This window comes from Mytilus edulis, chromosome 1, assembly GCF_963676685.1.
Source record: "Mytilus edulis chromosome 1, xbMytEdul2.2, whole genome shotgun sequence".
NCBI lineage: Eukaryota > Metazoa > Mollusca > Bivalvia > Mytilida > Mytilidae > Mytilus > Mytilus edulis.
The window spans coordinates 45,128,697-45,151,805 of NC_092344.1; the positions used below are offsets into that span (position 1 = coordinate 45,128,697).

The 23,109-nt window shown below is 31.7% G+C and overlaps 1 protein-coding gene across 1 annotated transcript; it reads left to right on the forward strand.

Moving 5' to 3' along the window:
* The first annotated feature begins 8,254 nt into the window (after positions 1 to 8,254).
* LOC139512776 (inter-alpha-trypsin inhibitor heavy chain H5-like) lies at positions 8,255 to 22,385 on the forward strand. Its single transcript, XM_071300681.1, has 9 exons — positions 8,255 to 8,481; positions 12,115 to 12,260; positions 12,888 to 13,173; positions 14,668 to 15,341; positions 16,851 to 16,938; positions 18,369 to 18,446; positions 19,934 to 20,044; positions 20,993 to 21,340; positions 22,021 to 22,385. Exons 1-9 carry the CDS (start codon positions 8,460 to 8,462, stop codon positions 22,269 to 22,271), a joined length of 2,004 nt encoding a protein of 667 aa, XP_071156782.1. The 5' UTR covers positions 8,255 to 8,459; the 3' UTR covers positions 22,272 to 22,385.
* The last annotated feature ends 724 nt before the right edge of the window (positions 22,386 to 23,109 follow it).

The window sequence follows — 23,109 nt, forward strand, 5'->3', positions numbered from 1 at the left end:
GTGATTGAAGACATCAACAGCAGTTTTATACAATGTAATGTCGAACTATGAGCTACAGTTTAAGACACACATAATACAATTGTGTACACATTTGTCCTCTAAACATTCTATTACCACTTTCACAAATTATTGTATGAATTACGACTTCATTTTAGACTTCATTTAAAAAATGAAATGAACAAGAAAAACCCCGATTCGAAACTATATAACCGGTAACTGAAAATTAGGGAGATCTTATTGGTCTTCCGTTGTATAAGCTGTTTCTCTTGAACATTGCACAAAAAAATTTTAAGTCTAATAACAAAAACTGACCTCCAAGAAAAAAAAATAGTTTCATCTCCTGATTAAACAAACTACTGAAGATTTGTTTTATCAGCTTTTTTTATGAACGCCGTAAAAGGTTTGGCTGACCGTTATGAATTATCTTTGTCGCAAATGACCACTGACATACAGTGGAGATCAGTTCTAACCTCTCATAAATTCTGTCAGAATCTGTCAGGAGAACTGTTCTAGAACAGTATGTAGAACTGTCAGCCTGACACCTTTTAGTCAGTTCTAGGTTAGAACTGTTCTAGCTAGAACTGATTTGGTCAGTTCTACCTAGAACTGATTTGGACAGTTCTAGCTAGAACTGATCCTGACAGTTCTACCCTAGAACAGTTTTAGACAGTTCTAGCTAGAACTGACCAAATATTTGGTCAGTTCTACTTCTAGAACAGTTCTACGGTTAGAATTGATTTCAAATTCTACGGCTAGAATTGATTTATAAATTCTACAGCCAGAATTAATTTATAAATTCTACGGCTAAAATTGATTTATAAATTCTACGGCTAGAATTGATTTATAAGTTTTAAGAAATATTTGTCTTAATATAAAGGCTTCGGCAAAATAGCGATTAATATTATATCGTCGCTGTTATGCAAAAACCTCGTATCTCAATTTTTTGCGGAAATCTTTTTATTGATTATTTAGAATTAAATATGTATGATCCACTGTATGTGAAAATATCTGATCTTTTAACCAATCATTAACTTGAGTTCTGACATGTGACGAAAAAGTGTAGTCGGATTGGCGAGACATTTTGTTGTGCGAAAATATCGTTTCTCAAAAGAAAAACACATGGCGTGGCAGCTGACATTATAATAGGTACAATTTTAGGTTTTCAAGGCTAATATAGCTTAGAAATAATGAAAAGCTTTGTAAAAACAACATAGCAGCAGAAATATTTGTTCATCTTGGTAATTGATTGGTTAGCATATCAGATATTGTCGCATACAGTGGAACATACATATTTAATTCTAAATAATCGATTAAAAGATTTCATTTTTTTCTGCCTGGTGTAAAATTATCAAAACCTTAGATACGCGGTTTTTGCATAACAGCGACGATATAGAGTTTTGCTATTTTGCCGGTTTTATTTAAGATTTATAATCGGCAAGAGAACATGTTTAACCCCGCCATATTCTGTATGTATGTCAGTGCCTGTTCCAAGTCAGGAGCCCGTAATTCAGTGATTTTCTTTTGTTGATGTGTAGTATAAAATATTTGTTTTTCTTTCATTTTTTGTACATAAATTAGACCGTTAATTAGTATTATTTGGGGGGGGGGGAGGGTTATTATTTGAATTGTTTTACATTTTTTATTCTGGGAGTCAGGATGGCTCGTTATCACACAACAAAATTATTCTCATTAACCAAATGTAATATCTGTTTGCGAGTAGTTTTCATACCTCGGACGGACCTGTTTAACAAAAATCTTTTGACCACATCAATCTAAACTGATCATTGCTGACTTTATTTGCTCTTCAGTCTTTCTGCAAATCTATATACTAGTAGCTGCACAGTACTTAAGTTTTAATTTGAGGTCAAGAGGGACTGTACTATACAAGTTACAGCAATATTGGAAAGGCACTGGCTACGGTTACATGGAAATGTAACAATAATAAAAATATTATTGTTACATTGGAGACTAAATGCCGGAATGCATGGTTGGGTAAGGACCTGTTTAATTACGAATGTAACAATAATTATTGAGGCTACGGTTACATTGCGTTATTGTTACATGAAAAAAGCAATGTACGATGGGACTAGTAATATATGTACTAAATAATAAAAGTTGAGGACATTTTATATTACATACATTTATAACATACAATTTATTTACTGTAATTTTTTTTTATTTTAATACAATGACAATTTCTACAAATCCAGTAAGTTGTTTTTAAAGTCCGACACATTTTTGATGAACGAAATTACGTCCTCCACGGATACGTGTACATACATAATTTCTTAGTATTTAAGTTACAGTTAGCAAACTTTGCTTTTGATTATCAATTTGCGTCAAGTTATAAAGCTGTATGAAATGTATGTCTTGATATTGTTTCAGTTTCGTTTAAAACGCATCCCAAGTTTTATTTTTTTCACCATAAACAAAATTGGTCCAAAGTATAATGACAGTAATACGAGTAGGTGTGCAGTTAAATACTTTACAAAAAGTGAAACCATTGAACTATATTTTTCGCCTTTGACAGTCACACTCCTAATCTTGACCATCAATCAAAACCATTAATACGTAGTAAAACTATTCAAGTTGTACACCATTTGTTGAATAATAATATTTTATTATTCATCAGTATTAAATTACAAGTATTGTTTAGTACATATGAAAGAATGAAGCAATACAACTATAGAAGATTGAAGTTTAATCAATCTAGCGTACATTGCTGTTTTTCGTGTAACAATACCGTAATGTAACCGTAGCCTCAGTAATTATTGTTACATTTGTAATTAATCGGTTCCTCACCCAACTTTGCATTCCGGCAATTAGTCTCCAATGTAACAATAATATTTTTATTATTGTTACATTTCCATGTAACCGTAGCCAGTGCCTATTGGAAAACAATTTTGTTCGCATCAATTTATAGTGCCAGCATGCAGGGGTAGATCCAGCCATTTATAAAAGGGGGGTTCCAACTATATGTTCAAATTCAAAAGCATTGATCGTCCAAAAAAAGGGGGTTCCAACTCCTGAACCCCCCCCCCCCCCTTTGATCAGCCAATGAGCATGTCCTCTTTTTATTCAAAATATTGAATCATAAACAAATATCAGTAGTTTTCATACTTCAGACTGCATCAACCGAATCTTACCATATTTGCTTTTTATTTATGTAAATCTAAATAGCTGCGCAGTAATTCAGTTATAATTTTAGGTCAAGAGGGACTGTAGTATATAAATAACTACAATATTGGATTTGAGAGTGACAGCATTTCCTATTTTTATTCAAAATATCGCATCAGAAACAAATATCAGTCATGTCAGTAGTTTTCATACCTCAGACTGACAGTAACATGTAATCATGTAACAAAATTATTTGTCTGCATAAATCAAAACTGACCATATTTGACCGCATCAACCAAAACTGACCATATTTGACCGCATCAACCAAAACTGACCATATTTGCTATTTTTTATGTAACTCTTATAGTCGCATAGTAAATCTGTAATATTTTTATGTAAGGATGGATTGTAAAATCATAAAAATACAAATGATAGAAATATAGGAACACAATGCTACCTAATTTCATTTGTATCAATTTAGAATGCCAGAATGTCCTCTTTTTATTCAAAATATTGCATTGATCATAAACAAATATCAGTAGTTTTCATACCTCAGACTGACTGGTATAACAAAATAATTTGTCTGCATCAACCAAAACTGACCATATTTGCACTTTATTATGAACATGATGTGAATCTTAATAGCCGCAAAGTAAATCATGTATATTTTTATATCAGGATGGATTGTTTAATAAAAATGAAAGCAACTATTGGAAAATAAAATTATGCTCACATCAGTTTATAGTGCCAGCATGTCCTCTTTTTCATCAAAATTTTGAATCGTAAACTAATTTCAGTAGTTTTAATATCTCAGACTGACTCATGAATATAACAAAATTATTTGTCGCATCAACCAAAACTGACCATATTTGACAGCATCAACCAAAACTGACCATATTTGACCGCATCAACCAAAACTGACCATATTTGCTATTTTTTATGTAACTCTTATAGTCGCATAGTAAATCTGTAATATTTTTATGTAAGGATGGATTGTAAAATCATGAAAATACAAATGATAGAAATATGGGAACACAATGCTACCTAATTTCATTTGCATCAATTTAGAATGCCAGAATGTCCTCTTTTTATTCAAAATATTGCATTGATCATAAACAAATATCAGTAGTTTTCATACCTCAGACTGACTGGTATAACAAAATAATTTGTCCGCATCAACCAAAACTGACCATATTTGTACTTTATTATGAACATGATGCGAATCTTAATAGCCGCAAAGTAAATCATGTATATTTTTATATCAGGATGGATCATTGTTTAATAAAAATGAAAGCAATATTGGAAAATAAAATTATGCTCATATCAGTTTATAGTGCCAGCATGTCCTCTTTTTCATCAAAATTTTGAATCGTAAACTAATTTCAGTAGTTTTAATATCTCAGACTGACTCATGAATATAACAAAATTATTTGTCGCATCAACCAAAACTGACCATATTTGACAGCATCAACCATACAAATAACTGACAATATGTGACAGCATCAACCAAAACTGACCATAATTACACTTTGTTATGAAAATCTTAATATATATATATAGCCGCATATTAAATCACTTATAGTAATACATATACCGGTAATGATGGATTGTATAATTCAAATGACAGCAATATCAATGAATATTGGAACACATTGGCTACAAAAAATTTCCACATCAATTTAGAATATCAGCAAGTCCTCTTTTCATTCAAAATATTGAATTGTAAACAAATTTCAGTGGTTTCGATATATCAGACTGAGTGAGAGTTGTTTTAACAAAATTATTTGACCGCATCAACCAAAACTGAACTTATTTACACTTTATCATGTAAATATACATGTATATGGCCTCATTGTAAACATGGTAAACCAATTTTATTTCTATGTGAGGACGGATCGTATGATAAAAATGACACCAATTTTGAAACACAATACACCTTATTGCTAATCCTGGCTGACCCGGCCTCTTGAACTTTTGAAGCATACAACAATGACTTTTCTATTGTGGCGTCAGATATTTTGTTTTATGACGTCAAAATTTTACGGGAACCTGTGTGATATCCAGTAATGGCAGACAAATTGCGACAAGGTGTATTTATACCATATCTAAGAATTTAGCGCGCCGTTATTTCCTCTCTGTATCCATAATAATGAATCGTCATTCAACATGCTAAAGTGACTTTTTAACATGTTTAAGTCAGTAGTTTGTGATGGGTTTTTTTTAAACAAAACTATTTAATGGCATCATCCAACACTCACATGACTGATTCATATACTTTATTTTAAAAATAAAATAAAAAGTACATGTATGGGAAGTTCTCTTCTTGGAATAGTATACTGTTAATATAGTTTGAAGAAGGCAAAGAAAAATGCATGATTTTGTTTGTAGCCGAACGTCCAGGGGCAAATGTTTCATTCATGTTCAGATCCGGTATATTTTTCTGAGACTCCCAGATATCATTTATTTATATAATCGTTATGGATAAGTTTGGCTAAGACGAGATGGTGCAAATGTATATATAGTTTTTTTTACGTTACACAACACTTTTTTCATTAATATCCCATAATTCATCCACTGTACAATTTTCGTTTGAACATTTGTCAAAACAGAATTATAAATGAATGTAAATCCAAGGCAAACAAGGTAAATTACGATTAAAATTCCATGAATTAAATGTAGAGTTTTATTTAGGGGACTGTTAAAAACGGGGAACGAAGAAACGTAAACAATGATGTTTCCGTATGCAATCTTATAAAAATATCTCCGATGAGTTGGATAACCTTCTATTCACTTCGATATTTGTACATGTAACGTAATAAAAGTCGTTTGATCAGTAAAAAATATAGAAAATCTGCTATTTAATATATGGCAAAGTAGTTGGAAGTGATTTATTTCTTCTAAATTCTAAAGTTCCCTTACTGCAGTGACGTCATTTAGAACTGTTCTACAGTCCTGACTGATTAAGTCAGTTCTGCTGACAGTTCTACGGTTAGAAGTGATTTGGACAGTTCTACCTAGACCTGATCCTGACAGTTCTACCCTAGAACTGATCCTGGCAGTTCTACCTAGAACTGATTTAGTCAGTTCTACCTAGAACTGATTCTGACAGTTCTACTTAGAACAGTTCTAGGGTAGAACTGTTCTAGGTAGAACTGTTCTAGGACAGATTAGAACAGTTCTATGACAGAATATTCTGACAGTTCTAATGAGAGGTTAGAAGTGATCTCCACTGTATGTTGTGTCTTCTTATTGTAATCCCATTCAATAAACATGCAGGGTTTCCGGTGGCGCTAAAATATTAATTGTGGCGATTAAAATTCGTCATTGGCGAAAGAATTTGGCGAAAGAAATATATATATACATAACGATATATTTTCAACCATCTTGTTTGTTTACTTTTTTTTTGGGTTTCTCGGACTTTAGCTGATCGGACAATAGTCGGAATTCACCTTGAACTCGTTAAGAGTTTGATAGAAAATCAATAATCAGCTGATTGCATTTCATCGACAACAAAGGACTAACTAATAAAGGTGTTGATTGTATTGTTTGACAAAATGATATGGTTAAACGGCGTCCGTGACAAATTACATACAGGATTTATTAACCACTTTGCAACGTCACGTGCTTGAAGCAAAATTTAGACGTCTCGGTCCTCTCCTTTTTTTAATGATAGTCTGGAAACGAAAACTGTTATCATAACGGAAAATGTTCAAAAGCAAGAAAAATCTCTGATTTAAAACTTTATCTTTTAACTTTGATATAGATAATTAATTTCAGTTGGTACCTTAAAGTCGTTTCAGTGACACACGTATTTTAAGCATAGTTTTACTTCTCAACTTAATCATTTACAATGGTCTAGTAAAGAAACTTTCTTTATGAAGAAATCTATTCAAAAGGTTTGGAAGATCTGGGAACAACCCCTCGAATATGGGTAACCCTTCAATGTAATGACTACACCTTAAATGACGGATCAATTTCTAGTGACAAAACTTTTGTTTTGTTGTAAAACCCTCTTCTTAGTACAAAAGGGCACATATTTTTATTTTGAAGAAACCTTCCCAAAGAACTGTACACCTTTCTGGTAGTATATGGTTGAAACATGTTTATTTTTAAAAGTAGGTGGCACCATTCTTTTAAAGTTGTTCAAAATATAATAAATTTCTCAGTTTTAAGTTAAAAATAAAGTTCTTCTTTTTGAATGTAGATTTTTTAGTGTTTATTCATTACAATGTAGACTCTAAGATAAGTTTAAGAGAATATTCATAGACAACAATGGGGCAAACTCATCTTATTTAAGGGGGAGGGGGGTCGGGTGGTGGTAAAAAAAGGAAAATTTAAACGAAAACTATATATTTGTTATTTGGCGAAAAAAATTATAAAGTGTCGAAAAATGAATTGTTTTGGCAAAGAGGTTGCGAAAAAAATAATTGACCCAGGAGAAACCCTCAACATGTGTAGTTATACTCGATTTTTCCATTACCAAATATGAATTACCGATATGATATATCTCTTTGTCAACAGTGACAATCTTAAATCTTATGATAACAAAATAAAGGTAACTAATTTTCCCGAATGTTTTCTTTTTCCGATTTTGAAATTTTGACTGAGTGTGTATTTGTATGGGGGATGCTGCATACATAGCAGTAGCCTCTGCCTTTGTCAAGACACCCGGGTTGCTGCTTTTCAATTGCATGTCATTCCAATAGTTTTGTATGTTGCCTTGGTTCGTCTTCTTTATGTGGGTTAAACATCGGTAAACAACTGTTGCTTTTATTTAGCGCCATATTTTAACTTCAATGAACAAAACGCAGATGCAGACTGCGGAACAGGAACTTCGTACCATTTCGGAACACTGGATTGGACATGCATTATTAGATGAAGATCTTGAATTCCATTTCTGTGTCTGTGTAATGTTTTGCTATTGTTTTATGTATTGTTCTTTGTTTTTATTTTAACCATGGTGTTTTCTTGTTCTATTGGACTCAACATTTTTCAAATATCTTCTTGGTATCTGGTTTTGTCTATTCGATATTGTAAGTATATGTATACATTATGTTTATATAAAGCTGATTGTGAAATTTTCAACATTTTAATGTTCTTAAACAAATGAACCAATATTATTTTTTTTCAGCTTTTTGGACACAAATTCGTTTGTTTTTCCCGTTGATGTCCCTCCTGAAGAAGACGTCACTATAACATTAACATACCAAGAGGTACTCCGACGACTTAAAGGCGTTTATAATATCCACATTTTTGTCGGTCATTGTGAAAACGGATACAATACAAATATCGAAGTGTCAATTAAAGAAACGAAACCTTTAGCAAAACTCGAGTTGTCTCCAATGTGGAAAAATGTACATCGAGGTACGTATTTTCTCGAACGATGTATGCAATAAATGTTAATTTTAGAACATTGAATAAACTGTTTATATGACTGACTTTAAAACAAGAAACCTTGTTTATTTTGTATTTTTAATACAAATCCTACATTATTAATTCTAAAAACCAAGACAAGGATTAAACATGTTTTCAACCAAAAATCTTGCTATCTATTTTCCAAAAAAGGACAAGGAAATACAGCTATATATTGTTATCGTTAACATATGTCATGTGCATTTGTATATGTATAATAATGACTTAAATGCACAAATCCTTATTCTCACAATTAACACTAACAAAAACCCGACAACCGTCCCTCCCAACAAAAAACAAGGTAAACACAGATAATTTGATACAGGAATGTTACGGTTTTAATTGATCGGATTAACTTTGACGTTGATAAATACATGTACATGATTCTGAACAAATCGTAATTCTGACGACTAAAGTAACTGCTATATTTGAACACATATATGACAAAAACTCATGGAAGACTTTCTGAAGTACATTGCAATCATTCCTAGCAGTTTTGTAAAGTGGGATTCAAGTTGTGTACAATCTTATTCTAATTGATTCTTCTACTGAATCGAATGTGATATTATATTTCTGAACTCGAATAATAGCCTTTCTTTTGAACACAAAATAGCCAATTGTGAGGATATACCCCAAATTGGATTACGACCAACACAGAACTCAGATGAAACAAAAAACACAATGATAATAATAAGAAAAATTGGTTGGACAATAAATAAGAACATTCAATATTTACACAGTTGGATTGTTGTCGAATCGCTACCTATTTTAAATGTGTTCTTTCATTTTTTATACAGCTGGTTTGATCTAAATTCTTTTGTTTTAGACGATCTTCATCGAAAAATGTTTCCTTACGTAATTGTTAATGTAATATTGACTATGTGATCAGGTCATTTATTATACTTTCATTTATAAAATATTCATTTTCCTGCAATCATACTTTAAAATCTAGCCAATTTTGTAGAATTGAAGTCAGATATGTCAAAGTAGACAACATCGTGATGAAAACGTATTTTAATAATTTAAATAATGAAGTTACCTCAACGATAAATGGCAAATGTAGACGGTATACATTATATAAGACGTGTTCACCAGCCTATTTTTTCTAGTCTAAAACATCTTATCTTAATACTGTGGAAACGTCTTGAAGCAGCGTCAGTTTTTTAAAATGTTTTATTTTCTATTTTTTAATCAACATACTTCTGACTTCCGCAAGCATTTTGTAGATAAAAAACTTTTATAGTAAAGAATGTCCTTGATTTAGTTATTACCGCTTTGATTTGTTAACTTCATATGCAATATAAATTCTGTTTTATTTTATCTGTTCATTTGATTGACAGTTACAAGTTAAACAAAATCAATATTTGATACTTTGGATTTATGAGGCACGTGTTACGAATATAACTTAAACGAAAAAAAAACATAAAAAGGTGAAGAAAAATTGATACTGCCCCATTTTTTTAATTTGTTTTTACAAAGTGTATATTAAATTCTGTAAGGTTTCTGTTTGTGTGGTCACGGACACCAATGTTTCTTATTGTTAGTTTGATCTGTAAAGGATCAAGAACATATAAAAAGTGAAATCACAAAAAATATTGAACTCCGCGGAAAATTCAAAACGGAAAGTTCCTAATGGAATGGCAAAATTAAATGATAAAACACATCAAACGAATGGACAGCAACTGTCATATTCCTGACTTGGTACAGGCATTTTCAAATGTAGAAAATGGTGGGTTTGAACCTGGTACCTCTCACTTGTATGACAGTTGCATCAGATTCCATTACATTTACAACGATGAAATGAACAAAACAGACACAACAGGTAAACTACTCAAAATATGGGTACAGCAGTTATCACTGTGTCACAACCTAAAAAAAGAAAAATATTTAACAAAAACTCTCAAAGAGCATCAGAATCGAATACATATACATGTACATACATTAAAATTGGTCTTCAATTTAATTGGTTTTTAATCTTAAAGCTACAGCATTATCTTTTTTATCGAATCACTAAGTAATTACATATTTTTGTATCGTACTTTTCAAACATTTAGTTCACACGTTTTTACTGTAATAGGACCTGGCAAATTGTTTTTTTTTTTTTCATAACTTAACACGAACGATTTGTAGCTTTTTTCGCTTCGGCTGTTGTTGAAGTCCGTGTCTTGTCAAATAGTCTTCTTTGTTATTTTCAAATTCAAAAGAATACTTTTTCATTTACACCTCTTTATTTCTTGTTATTAAAGAAAAGGTACAACAAGACTGTAAGTGGTTGGTTTGGTTTTGTCATGATTTAGTCAATCCAAAAAATACTAAATATATCTGTAGTATCAACTAGTGTTATTCAGATCATTAACAGCAGGGATAAGTATGTTGAAATTAAATATGCAATAAAAATAAGGAGAGTTTCTATTTACTTCAATAAAATGAAAGGCGGTATTTAATAAAACGATAACCTTGTGCAATAGTGATGCTATCAATGATATTAAGTTTGAAGAGTCTTTTGATGTTTTAAACTCCTTTACTGCATATAAAAATATAATGAATGTAAACGATTATTAAATACTGACTTGCTTGTCTTAATGGCACACTTTACTTATTTTTTTTTCTAAAGTGAAGAAAAATCAAAGACAGACAACAATATTTCTCTTTGTTTTGAAATCCCTTATTTTGCACTTTTATAAATTTGTCATGGCATTGCTTTGTAACTTTTCATCTCAAAATCATCAGATGGCGAATCAAGTACATTTGATATGGCATTACGTTTTAGAGTTATAATTGTACAATTGGCTAAGATCTCATAGATAACTAAACTAACACATCTAGGCATCTTATTTTTTAATAAAGTGCATCAAAGGAAATCGCGATAAACAGTTGAAAGATAATCAATTTTATTTCCAAAAATAATGATTTCATTGTCAGATCATAAACATACAAGTACGTATTTTGCTGTAATTAAAATGAAATATCATTTAATTCATTTACGAGATTTATCAAGCAAGTTTTAGGATGAAAAACAGCACGAAAGACATGTATTCTGCTGGTAATTTATCAAGACTAAATTTAGGTTCAAGAGATACACCTTTGTCTTTTTTACACTTCACATATCGAATTATTTTAAAGACCTTATAAATACCACTTGCAAACTGTTTTTTTTTCATTCGATAGAAAAACTTTTTTGGAGCAAAATTCGCTTAATCAGTTTTAGCCTATTCCATCTTACAATGCCAGTTACTTAAGCCATGCAGTCTGTTTTCATCAGGTGAATCATCATATATTGGAAATTCATGTGTTATTTTATTAATCTCATGTGTCCGAAATGCTTTTCTAAATAGACCTTCATTATGAACGCTCAAAGTCAAATATTTGAAAGCCAAACAAGTATAAGAACCGAAACCATTGAAGAGCTATATGACAAAAAGAACCTATACTATTAGCCACATCAATATAAGGCCAACTTTGAATGATGAGTTTCTTAAAGTATACATACCTAAATCGAATTATAAATAATTGTACACTATCTATAAAAGTCCTATATTCATATGGAGATCAGCTATTTGTTTGTTAATGCATTTTCTCTTGTAGACAACGGCAAAGACCTTCATCTGACAAGACCAAGTAACGAATCAGCAGTCATAAGATACAATGCGGTTTCGAATAAGATGAAGTGTCTAAATAAGTTACAAGTGCAATATGACGTAGAAAGAAGTCAGAATGCTGGAGAGATTCTTGTAACCTTTATGTGTTGCTTTTTTTTCTTCGAACATTACATATGTAACAATGAGAATAAATCTTGACTGAACTGAAATATCAATTTCTAGACAAATTCAAATCTGTTTTGCAAATATAGGTATCGCGAAACACTCGATTTCCAAGCATACAAATTACATTCCTATTGTATTTACATTACATTACGGGAAAAGTACTAAAATAATGTCGTTGCTACAGTACCGTCAATTATTAGGAGGAAGAAACAGAATAACATACCGTATTATTGCGGCATGGCAAAGCAATATATCAAAAATTGTAAAATAAATGGTAATTTCACAAGATTTTTGAAGATTTGTCTTCACTAGGATGGTGTATAATTTGTATGCTAATTTTACTTCAAATGTATTGCACATATAACAATTCTTCTTTTAACACAAACAAAAAGAACAATGAGTTGTATTATTTATATGAATTACGTCTTACTGATAGAGATGCATATATGCCAGGAACAGAATAATTTCCTTTCTTCTGTTTTGATTCAAGCGCCACTGCTTACTTTTAAGTAGACGAAATGCGCCTCTGGCGTGCAAAATTATAAGCTTATTAACTTCGATGAGTAACTAAAATAGTATTTCAATATGTTTTAGATTGAAGATGGATTCTTTGTACATTTTCTTGCACCGACTGGTCTTCAAGCTATTCCAAAGGATATTGTGTTTGTTCTAGACACAAGCAAATCTATGACGGGTGAACCTATTGCGGAACTCCAGAACGCTATGGTTACTATATTGGGCAAACTTGCTTGGAAGGATATGTTCAACATCGTTGTCTTCGAGTCGTCATTTGGTATGTTTGAGAGCGAACTGCAAAAAGTAACCAATCGAAGTATTACTGATGCCAAAACTATGATTTATTTCATGACACCTGGTGGAGGTACGTACATAGTTATCTAATAATTTAATATTCCAGACGAGCGTTTCTTTTACATAAGACTCATCAGTGACGCTCATATCAAAATAGTTATAAAGTACAAAGTTGGAGAGCATTGGGGACCCACATTTCCGATAAAGTAATGTTAAATACGGTTAAGGTAATCGATACGTAAACTGTTCGTTATAACTTTGTAAGAATTTCGAACGCACAGCAATTGTTTGCACGAGAAAGATGATTTATTGTCTATCACACAATCAAAGTGATATATTTACTCATTCACAATTTGGACATTAAACAACATTATTTTTTATGATATGTACATTATAAACTCTAAGATGTATAATTTCTCTGAAATGACGTTTCAAGCAAAAAGGAACATTGCTCATACATATTCCTATCAAATTCATGTGTCCAAAAGTACATCTATTATCATTAATTGGTGTATATTTACTGGATCTTTATTTCATCTCATAATATCTACTTTAAGTGTTTAATTAATACCAGTGCCGTTTATTGAGGGAAAAAAATGATTTGTTAACAAATCTTTGGCAAGGAACCAAAGAATATAACTATTTGCTCCGTGCACCTTATAAATCAACAGTATTTTTGCACTTTGTTCTTGCAGTCTGTGCATTTGCAGCAAATATTTGAAGTTAAACAATTACTAATTCTATTAATTAGAAAAAATTAGTTTATATTTTATATTATTAAACATATTGTTAATGAATATTTGGTAATAACAGAAACTATTTAAGAACTATGCTATAATAAGTAATAAATATCGAATATACTAATATTACATGACCTATCTGATTTGAAATCCGCAAAATTTAACGTATATGGTGTTTGATATATTTTACGTTGATTAATATTGATTCCCTATAACTTCTGTCGCAGTTTAGTTTTACATTTGACGTTCAAATGAAAATATAATTATCATAAATATTGTCTTTTGTTGTTTGTAAATATAAGAAATGTAAAGAAATGATTTATCATATATTTAGTTGAAATTGCTTTTTGCACGCCAAGTGTGATTGATATTGTTATTTGCTTTCATTTCAAATAATTAAAATGAAATAAAAATCAACTCCATAATCACAAAAAAACAGAATTTGTTCGCGGTAATTGGTAACACAAGGTTTTTGTTTCTTTGGCTTGTGTAATGAAATTAATTGTCAATTTATTTTCGTATTTCGATAATTTAAACGCACGAATTATTAACCAATGCAGTGAGTTGGAAGGTTTTAGCCGTTCTGACAAGTAGCCTTAAAATATTATTTTGCAAAACCGTTTAAACTGTTTACATCGACTCGAAAAATGGAATAAAGAAAAGTAGAAGCACTAAAGAACTGAACTACAAGGAAAAGTCCAATTGTCAATCATCTATCATATGTTTATATATACATTTTTTTAATTTTTTTCCCTTAACTTAGTAAATCCCAAAATACTTAAATGTGTGTCGATATATTTTGAAATTGGAATTCTTTATTTCAGGTACAAATATTCATGATGGTTTACTAGCAGGCATAAAGATTTTACATTCTATCAAAGTAGACGAAATCCGTTCACCAATTGTTATATTTCTAACCGATGGAAAGGCATCGACTGGTATTACAAACAGAAATCTAATAACAAAAAGAGTTAAAACCAGGAATGTTTTAGGAATTCCTATATTTTCCATTAGTTTAGGTAAAGGCGCAGATCAAAATCTGACGTCTAAGATAGCGTCTCAAAATTTTGGCTTTTCAAGACATATTTATAATGCAAGTACATCAAGTTCGGTCATAAACAGTGTGTACGACGATGTTGCTACTACATTAATGAAGCATATCAATATTGTATACATGGATAACGTTGTCAATGATCAAACAGTAACACAAACGAATTTCAAAACTTTATTCCAAAATTCCGAAATTGTGACGTCAGGAAAATTTCAAAACGAGACAACAAAATTTCTTAATTCTACAGTTGTTGGGCTTGGAGCTTCGGGACTGACCATTTTATCAAACGCAAGCGTCTCTGTAATTGATGATGATGGACGTAAAAATACAATTGAGGCAATATGGAAGCATAGACGATTAAAAGAAGTGATGTCGTTACAAAAAGCTATGGATGACTCTAGAATGGTTAAAGCTTTAAAAGAAACACTGTTAACAATGTCTATTCAGGTACTGTTCGTTTTAATTTTGAAATGATCTGACAATAGTCGCAAAATTTAAGAAAATCATTATAATTAAACGTTTTCAGTTACTCATTAGGATTAGGAAATCGTAAAGGATATAAGTAAAGCCAAACATCACTTTAACGTGACTCTTAAGAAATAAGAATTTAAATACTATAATGATGATAAATAACAGTGCTGACTTTTAGCACAAATCACACTTACAAACAAAATCAATGCTTATATGACTTCAACAAACCTATGAGGATCATTTCATTTTATATTATTTGTGTGGTACTTTTAACTGTTTCATTCCCTGAATGCTGATAGTGTGTCTATCAAATATTGTCACATTTAAAACGATGAACACAGGTATACCATTATGATAATTTTTAATGAAGCAAACATGTTGTTTAAGAGTGTGTTGTATCAGACTGGAATGGAAAGAATCGACATATTTTGTACTGAACTATTCTTCAAATTTATGTTGTTTAACGTTACAATATCAAAATTAAAATGAATGTATTTTATGAAAGATATACGAAATTAAATGGTTCTAAACTAGTTATCTGGACAAATAGTCATGTGTGGAAGGAAGAATATATATCTTGCATGTTATTAAAATTGAGAATGGAAATGGGGAATGTGCCAAAGAGACAACAACCCGACCATAGAGCAGACAACAGCAGAAGGTCACCAACAGGTCTTCAATGCAACGAGAAATTCTCGCACCCGGAGGCGTCCTTCAGTTGGCCCCTAAACAAATATATACTGGTTCAGTGATAATGAACACCATACTAAACTCCAAATTGTACACAAGAAACTAAAAGTTAAAATGATACAAGACTAACAAAGGCCAGAGGCTCCTGACTTGAGACAGGGGCAAAAATGCGGCGGGGTTAAACATGTTTGTGAGATCTCAACCCTCCCCCTATACCTCTAGCCAATGCAGAAAAGTAAACGCATAACAATACGCACATTAAAATACAGTTCAAGAGAAGTCCGAGTCTGATGTCAGAAGATGTAACCAAAGAAAATAAACAAAATGACAATAATACATAAATAACATCAGACTACTAGCAGTTAACTGACATGCCAGCTCCGGACCTCAATTAAACTGATTGAAAAATTATGTCTTCATAATATGAATATCAGGCACAATCCTCCCTGTGAGGGGTTTAGTATCATACCATCATAACATATATGAGAAGAACATAACCCGTGTCATGCCAACAACTGGTTTATTAAGAATAAATGTGTTTAGTTCCGATGCAAAGACCCTATTAGAATGTTTGTTGACAGTCAAGAAGATAGTTCAAAATGTTAATGTATATTTTGAGTCCGTCTTTCACAATTACAGTCCAGAAATCTTTGGTGGTATTTTTCGACACAGAGCTCGTTAAATAATTTAATTTGAATGTTGCTGATGATGGTAAATCTGAAAACGGACTTCGGACGCATGAAAGTAATAAGTGTTATATTCATTTGATTGCATTTGCTACTTTTCTATTTGTAGTATAAGTATGTTACACCACTTACTGCAGTCTTGATTGGAAGACACGGCAAATCAGACAGTAGTGGTGTCCTAGACAATGACGAAAGAGGTACTATACAAATTTTAAAACAAATTGAAACATTCTTATTGTGTTTATCTGTAGTACAAAATAATATCTTTGAAATATGAAATAAGGGTAGTACAATGATTTAATATTTACTTATTTTAGGCAGAGGGAATCCATTTTCATCATTTGAACAATTCAAGGTCCGTTTTGGTACACAATTTCTAGATAAAGACAGTCATCAATACACACACACACACACACTATTCAAATTGAAAAGCGGCGTTACTCTTGTTTATTGTTGTTTGTGGTATTGTTTAGCTTAACTGTGTTGGTTTCTTGATCAAAGATCAAAGATCAAGTATTTGTAGATTTAAAACAATCACTGACTGATGTTTATCAAGAGATTACATAAAATAGAATTCTTAATCGTAGGTGATCTTGTTTTCAAACCCGGATGAAAGCCCCCAGACAGTAGTTTTAACATTTTTGTTTTATATAATTATTATTTCATTCAAAAAAGTGCAGTAAAGAATTTATATGTCCGCCGTATGAATGGAAATTATTCTATATTCTTTGTCTGTCTATTGTCCGATAAAAAAATAGCAAACAAATAATTCACAACCTTAACTGCCTTTAAATGAAGTCGTCTCAAATTTGTTTTTCTTTGTTAATATTATGTACTAAAGGAACACATAGTGATATACGAGATGCAACTCTTGGTATAAATTTCATATGCAAAGCATAGGATAGGCATTTCAGCTAAAGTTTTAAAGTTACATTTTAAATACAAAAGTCTTCACCAAAAGCGTTCTAGATCTGCATTACCAATACATACAATGTACCAACTAATACCAAATTGTATCTCTCCTCTCCTTTATGTATACGCAAATTTAGAATATCACTACAGCTTCCATTTTTGAGAAAACCCACGTACAGCTTTATCAAGATAGATCTGAACTTAACTGCTGTTTTCAACTTATATCATTTTAAACTATAAAAACTGACCAAAAAAAATTGGAAATCAAACCATGTTAGATTCAACTAGCGTCATTATATATCTACAATACTTGTCGGAATATGAGACTTAGATTCAACATTAATCTTAATTGATGCTTTTCTGATGTGAAATTCATGGAATATGTCTTAAAAATTTAAAACCAAACATTCGCCTATTTGTAAAGATAGACTTTTTGTTTGATAGCCTACACAGTATAAGTAGAAAAAGACTCGCATGGTCACGTACGAAACCAAGCCTTTTAAAAACATATGTGTTGTAATGATCTATTTTGATCATTTACACCATGTTGAAGCAACTTACCGTGTATGTTTGATGTCGTTTTAATGTTTTAATGTCTCAGATCAATGCATGCTGAATTGTAAAACATAATTTTGGAATACATACATTATCATATGACCTCAGATGTTACTCTTGAAATTTTTATAAGCATTGATTTTTTTAAAATATTTTACAGTTGTATATGCAGCAGCTCATAAACAAAGAGACCAATTAAAGGAAAAGCAGCCGAAACGAAGAGGTACCGAATTTTCAGGTGATTCTATAGGCTTTACTTTGGTGATAAAAGATGGCAACATAAGTATACAAAGATACTTTTTCTTGTCGTTTTTTTGGAAGTCGAGTAACACGAAATACATCATAGTCATTACAAAAAACGATATTAGAAAATGCACGAGGAAAACATAACTGTTGTAACAGTGCAAAAAATGTTTTACAAACATTATCAACCAACGGATCGAGTTACAACTGTTATATTCCTGACTGGGTACAGGCATTTTCAGAAGAACAAGTAAGTTAAACTGCTTTGATAGCTAGCTAAACTTCTCACTTTTATGACGGTTATTTATTGTAAGCGCAAACTAAACAAGCTGTATATAGGGTTGCTGATCACAAGAAAGCTATTTAACCAAGATTTCCAAATTATGAAGCTAAATTACAAAATGCATTTCCTTCGTTAATTGTATGGACGCTTTCTCGAGTAGGTTGAACGTTTTGGAATATCTGTTTCACAGATGATAGCGGACATTTTACTACTGTCGTAACTGTAATACCGCCAGTTTTCACAATATAACCAACTACATAAGTTTTTTTACTGGTTTTGTACTCACATGATCATCATGACAGGTGCTCCATGTTGAGCATTATGACGCAAACAACCAAAATGTTGTACTTGATAGTAAATTGACTAAGAAGCCGATACAAATCTTGTTTGTATATTTGTAGTAGATAATATATACAGTATAATTTACCTTAGCTACTTCTTTCGTACTTTATTTGGCCTTTTTAAGATTTTTTATTCGAGCGTCACTGATGACTTTTTTGTAGACAAAACGTGCGTCTAGCGTTAATGAAAAATGTCCATTCTGGTATCTATGATAAGTTTATTATGTACTTTCTCGATGAGGTACACATTAGATAATATATAGATACAAAGATAAACAAACTGAAAAATAACAATGTAAAATCTTCTTGAGTACGGAACTCCAAATATTAAATGGCATATAGCGGGATATATAAATACTTATAAAAAAGAAAATGTGGTATGATTGCCAGATTAGTCTCGTCAAAAGACATCAATAAACAAAGATGATAGCCCATAGACATATAATCTAAAACTGTAAAATATATTAAAACAATACACAACTTCAGCACATAGAATTAATAGGTCATGACCAGTATTTTTTGTGAAAAAGACACTGAATATTTATCTATTTGGTCTTGGAATGTTTACCCTGAAATCGATTGGCGGGTCTATTGGTAATAACATTGACCGTGCCTCGTAACTGTACATTTTAACAAAAAAATTCTTCTTCTATATGAGCATATATATATCCAGGTTAACTCTATATTGTAAACTAGTTTTTCTAAGTAATGAACTGTAAAGGGCACAGTGGAGTAAGCCGCTTCGAAGGTGTTTCCAATAGCTAAATTTAAATTTCCTTATTAAATACATGTATGACATTTTAAAAACTAATAATGACTTACCAGAACAATTTGCAATGTTTGTGTTTATGCTTTCAGCAAAAGGAGATCCACATTTCAAGTTTGGAATAGAGAATATTGAATTTCCTTTTTGCTTTGATATAAAGACCGATCCCGGTTCGATCGTAAGGATACTTCAAATTCCAAAAGGTAATATGTATCCAAAAGGTTTGATTTATGTTTTAATTTCGATCTCAAAACGCCTTTATTGGAAATTGCTGAGAAAAATAAAATTAACACTTGACTATTCCACTGTACATGATTGTTTTGTCCACTTTTTATTCACTTGAAGGGACATGTATTTGCGAATGACAATTATAATATTGGGGTTTTGGAATTAATACGAATACATGTATCTATAAATACTACTTTTACACGCACATTGGTGGCACTGTTGTCGTATTCGGTTTTTGTATGAGAGATATTCCCTTTTATCTATATTAGAAAATATTTAGGGCTTTTTTTGTTGTTGATGTGTTTCCTTGTTATTTTCCTCTTTTTTTCTTCACTTCAACATCGTCCGTCGTTTAAATCTATGTGTATTTTGTTATTTCAAATTATAAATAAAGACTAAAGTGTGTATATTTTAAGTTAAATTGAAAATGTATTCAACTAGTTATGGCAGTGGGTTTTTTATGCCCCACCTACGATAGTAGAGGGACATTATGTTTTCTGGTCTGTGCGTCCGTCCGTCCGTTCGTTCGTCCGTCCGTCCGTCTTTTCGTTCGTGCGTCTGTCCCGCTTCAGGTTAAAGTTTTCGGTCAAGGTAGTTTTTTGATAAAGTTAAAGTCACATCAACTTGAAACTTAGTACACATGTTTCCTATGATATGATCTTTCTAATTTTAATTTCAAATTAAAGTTTTGACCCCAATTTCACGGTCCAATAAACATGGAAAATGAAAGTGCGAGTGGGGCATCCGTGTACTATGACATATTCTTGTTGTTTTGTATATTTGCATTGGATGAATATAAAATGGTAAGGGATTAGAGGAGTTACGTTTTTTGTTGGTATTTTGTATATAAACTTTAATTGATAAACTTGCCCTGGTCGTGATAAAAGTAAACAATATTTTATAATATCTTCATTTTCAAACAGAAATGGTAGTGAACATAGGAATTATACCGGAAACGGAAGATTTCAGAGAAGATAAGATGTACATTTCTGATATATTTGTGTCAATACATGCCCATACCCTTCTAATGAATATCGATAGTGGAATAATATATAATGGACGCAAGTTTGATTGGCCACTGCTTAATTGCACAGAAACAACTTCAGAGAAACTTATAAAGTGTAGTAACAATAAAAGTAGCATGACTGGATTTCAGCTCAATCCTAAAGTTACATTACGAGTGAAAAGAGTACTACATATTGGAAAGAAATACTTTAATTTCTATATTGATAATTTTACCAAACTTTCGAAAAGAAGCTCGGGACTATTAGGTAATTTATTTATCACACTACAACAGTCGTTTTTACGTCCCCTTCTCGATTTGATGGTCTCAAATAGTTCGCGTCTCCTATATTCATATATATATTCACCAAATACGAAACTTTGTGGTAAATTATCGGGAAGTATGAAACCAAGAACAAACCAGCCTGGATTGCTTGGGAAACCCGTGTACACTAATTACATACAAAATACTAAAATATATAGAAATCTTTCAGGTAAGGACGCTAGCACTATTCTGATTCTATTGTTGTTTTCTGATCATTCTCGCTACGTTTTTTTTAATGAGAATAAAAGCAATGGTCGTCCACACGATGCAAGTTGTTGTATAACAGTATATACAAAAAATCAGTATGCCCCCTACATAAATTATCTATATAACCGTTTAAACCCGAGTTTGCGAGAACAAAATTTTGGATAGAAAGTCTTCTTCAGAATGTGATACAAAAATAAAGAGAAACTTTTCTAAGGTCAAATCAAAGCGCTTGAACTAACTGATATGAATATACCATATAAAGTTCGAGATTTGAAAACACTAGAATTCAATAGTAAAAAAACAATTTTAGTTAAAATTTGCATAAACAGCTAAAAATTATAATATATGAGTGAATCTGTTTTAGTCGTCATTCCATCTTTGATACTTGTTAACTGTTTATACCGCTCTTTTTTGCAGGGGGAATTCTCCATGAAACAGTTTCAGTTCGAAAAGTAATAATGAGGAAAGGTAGAATAATTGGCAGCTTTACCAGCAGGTCTAATAGAACTAGACCAATCAAATACTTTTCGGGTAAACTGAAGTTAATGGAAAATTCAGAATCAAGACATCTTTGTTGGCATTTACACAAAAAGATATCTGGTATAACAGACTCGTCAAGCAAGTTTCAACTGCCAAGTTTGTTTCATTCGGATGTTTTACCAACTTAGCAGAGTGTGAGCTGTTGATATAAAACATTTAAATGAGAGATATAAATAAATGTATATATGGCAATGTTTGTGAATAAAATTTATTGCACTGTTTAATAAAAATAAATCGTAAATGTTGCTTCAATAAAATCAAAAAGATAAAAGACAGAATATTAATGACATGTGAAATCTACGGTACCAATTTTACAGCACTAGAGAAGCATTCTGTAAATTAATGTATCTTCAGTTATAATCTGACCGAAACAGTTGTTCATCCGAACTCAATGCAAACGTGGAAGAGCTGATCGTACGAACAAACATCGTGCAACAGTTAGTTTGCTTTTCTTGATAGAGGGTTGCTGCTCACAAGGAAGCTATTTAACCAAGAGTTCCAAATGGTGAAGTTGAAATCATCCCTTCGTAAATACGGACGCCATCACGAGTTGGTTGACCGTTATGGAATAACTGTTTTACAAATGATATCGGATATGTTCCTTACGTCTTAACTACAATCCCCTCCTCTTTCGTGAACGTGACCTACCGAATTAGACTATTTACCGGATTTGTTATAATATAACCAGCACGACGGGTGCCACATGTGGAGCAGGATTTGCTTATCCTTCCGGAGCACCTGAGATCACCCCTAGTTTTTAGTGGGGTTCGTAATGCTTATTGTTTAGTTTTCTAAGTTGTGGCATGTGTTCTGTTGTTTATCTGTTTGTCTTCTTTCCTTTTTAGCCAGGCGTTGTTTATTTACGATTTATGAGTTTGACTGTCCCTCTGGTATCTTTCGTCCCTCTTTTGCCTCAACCAAATATTATTTCAACAAATCACAGGTCAAGTTCGATTTGGTGAATCG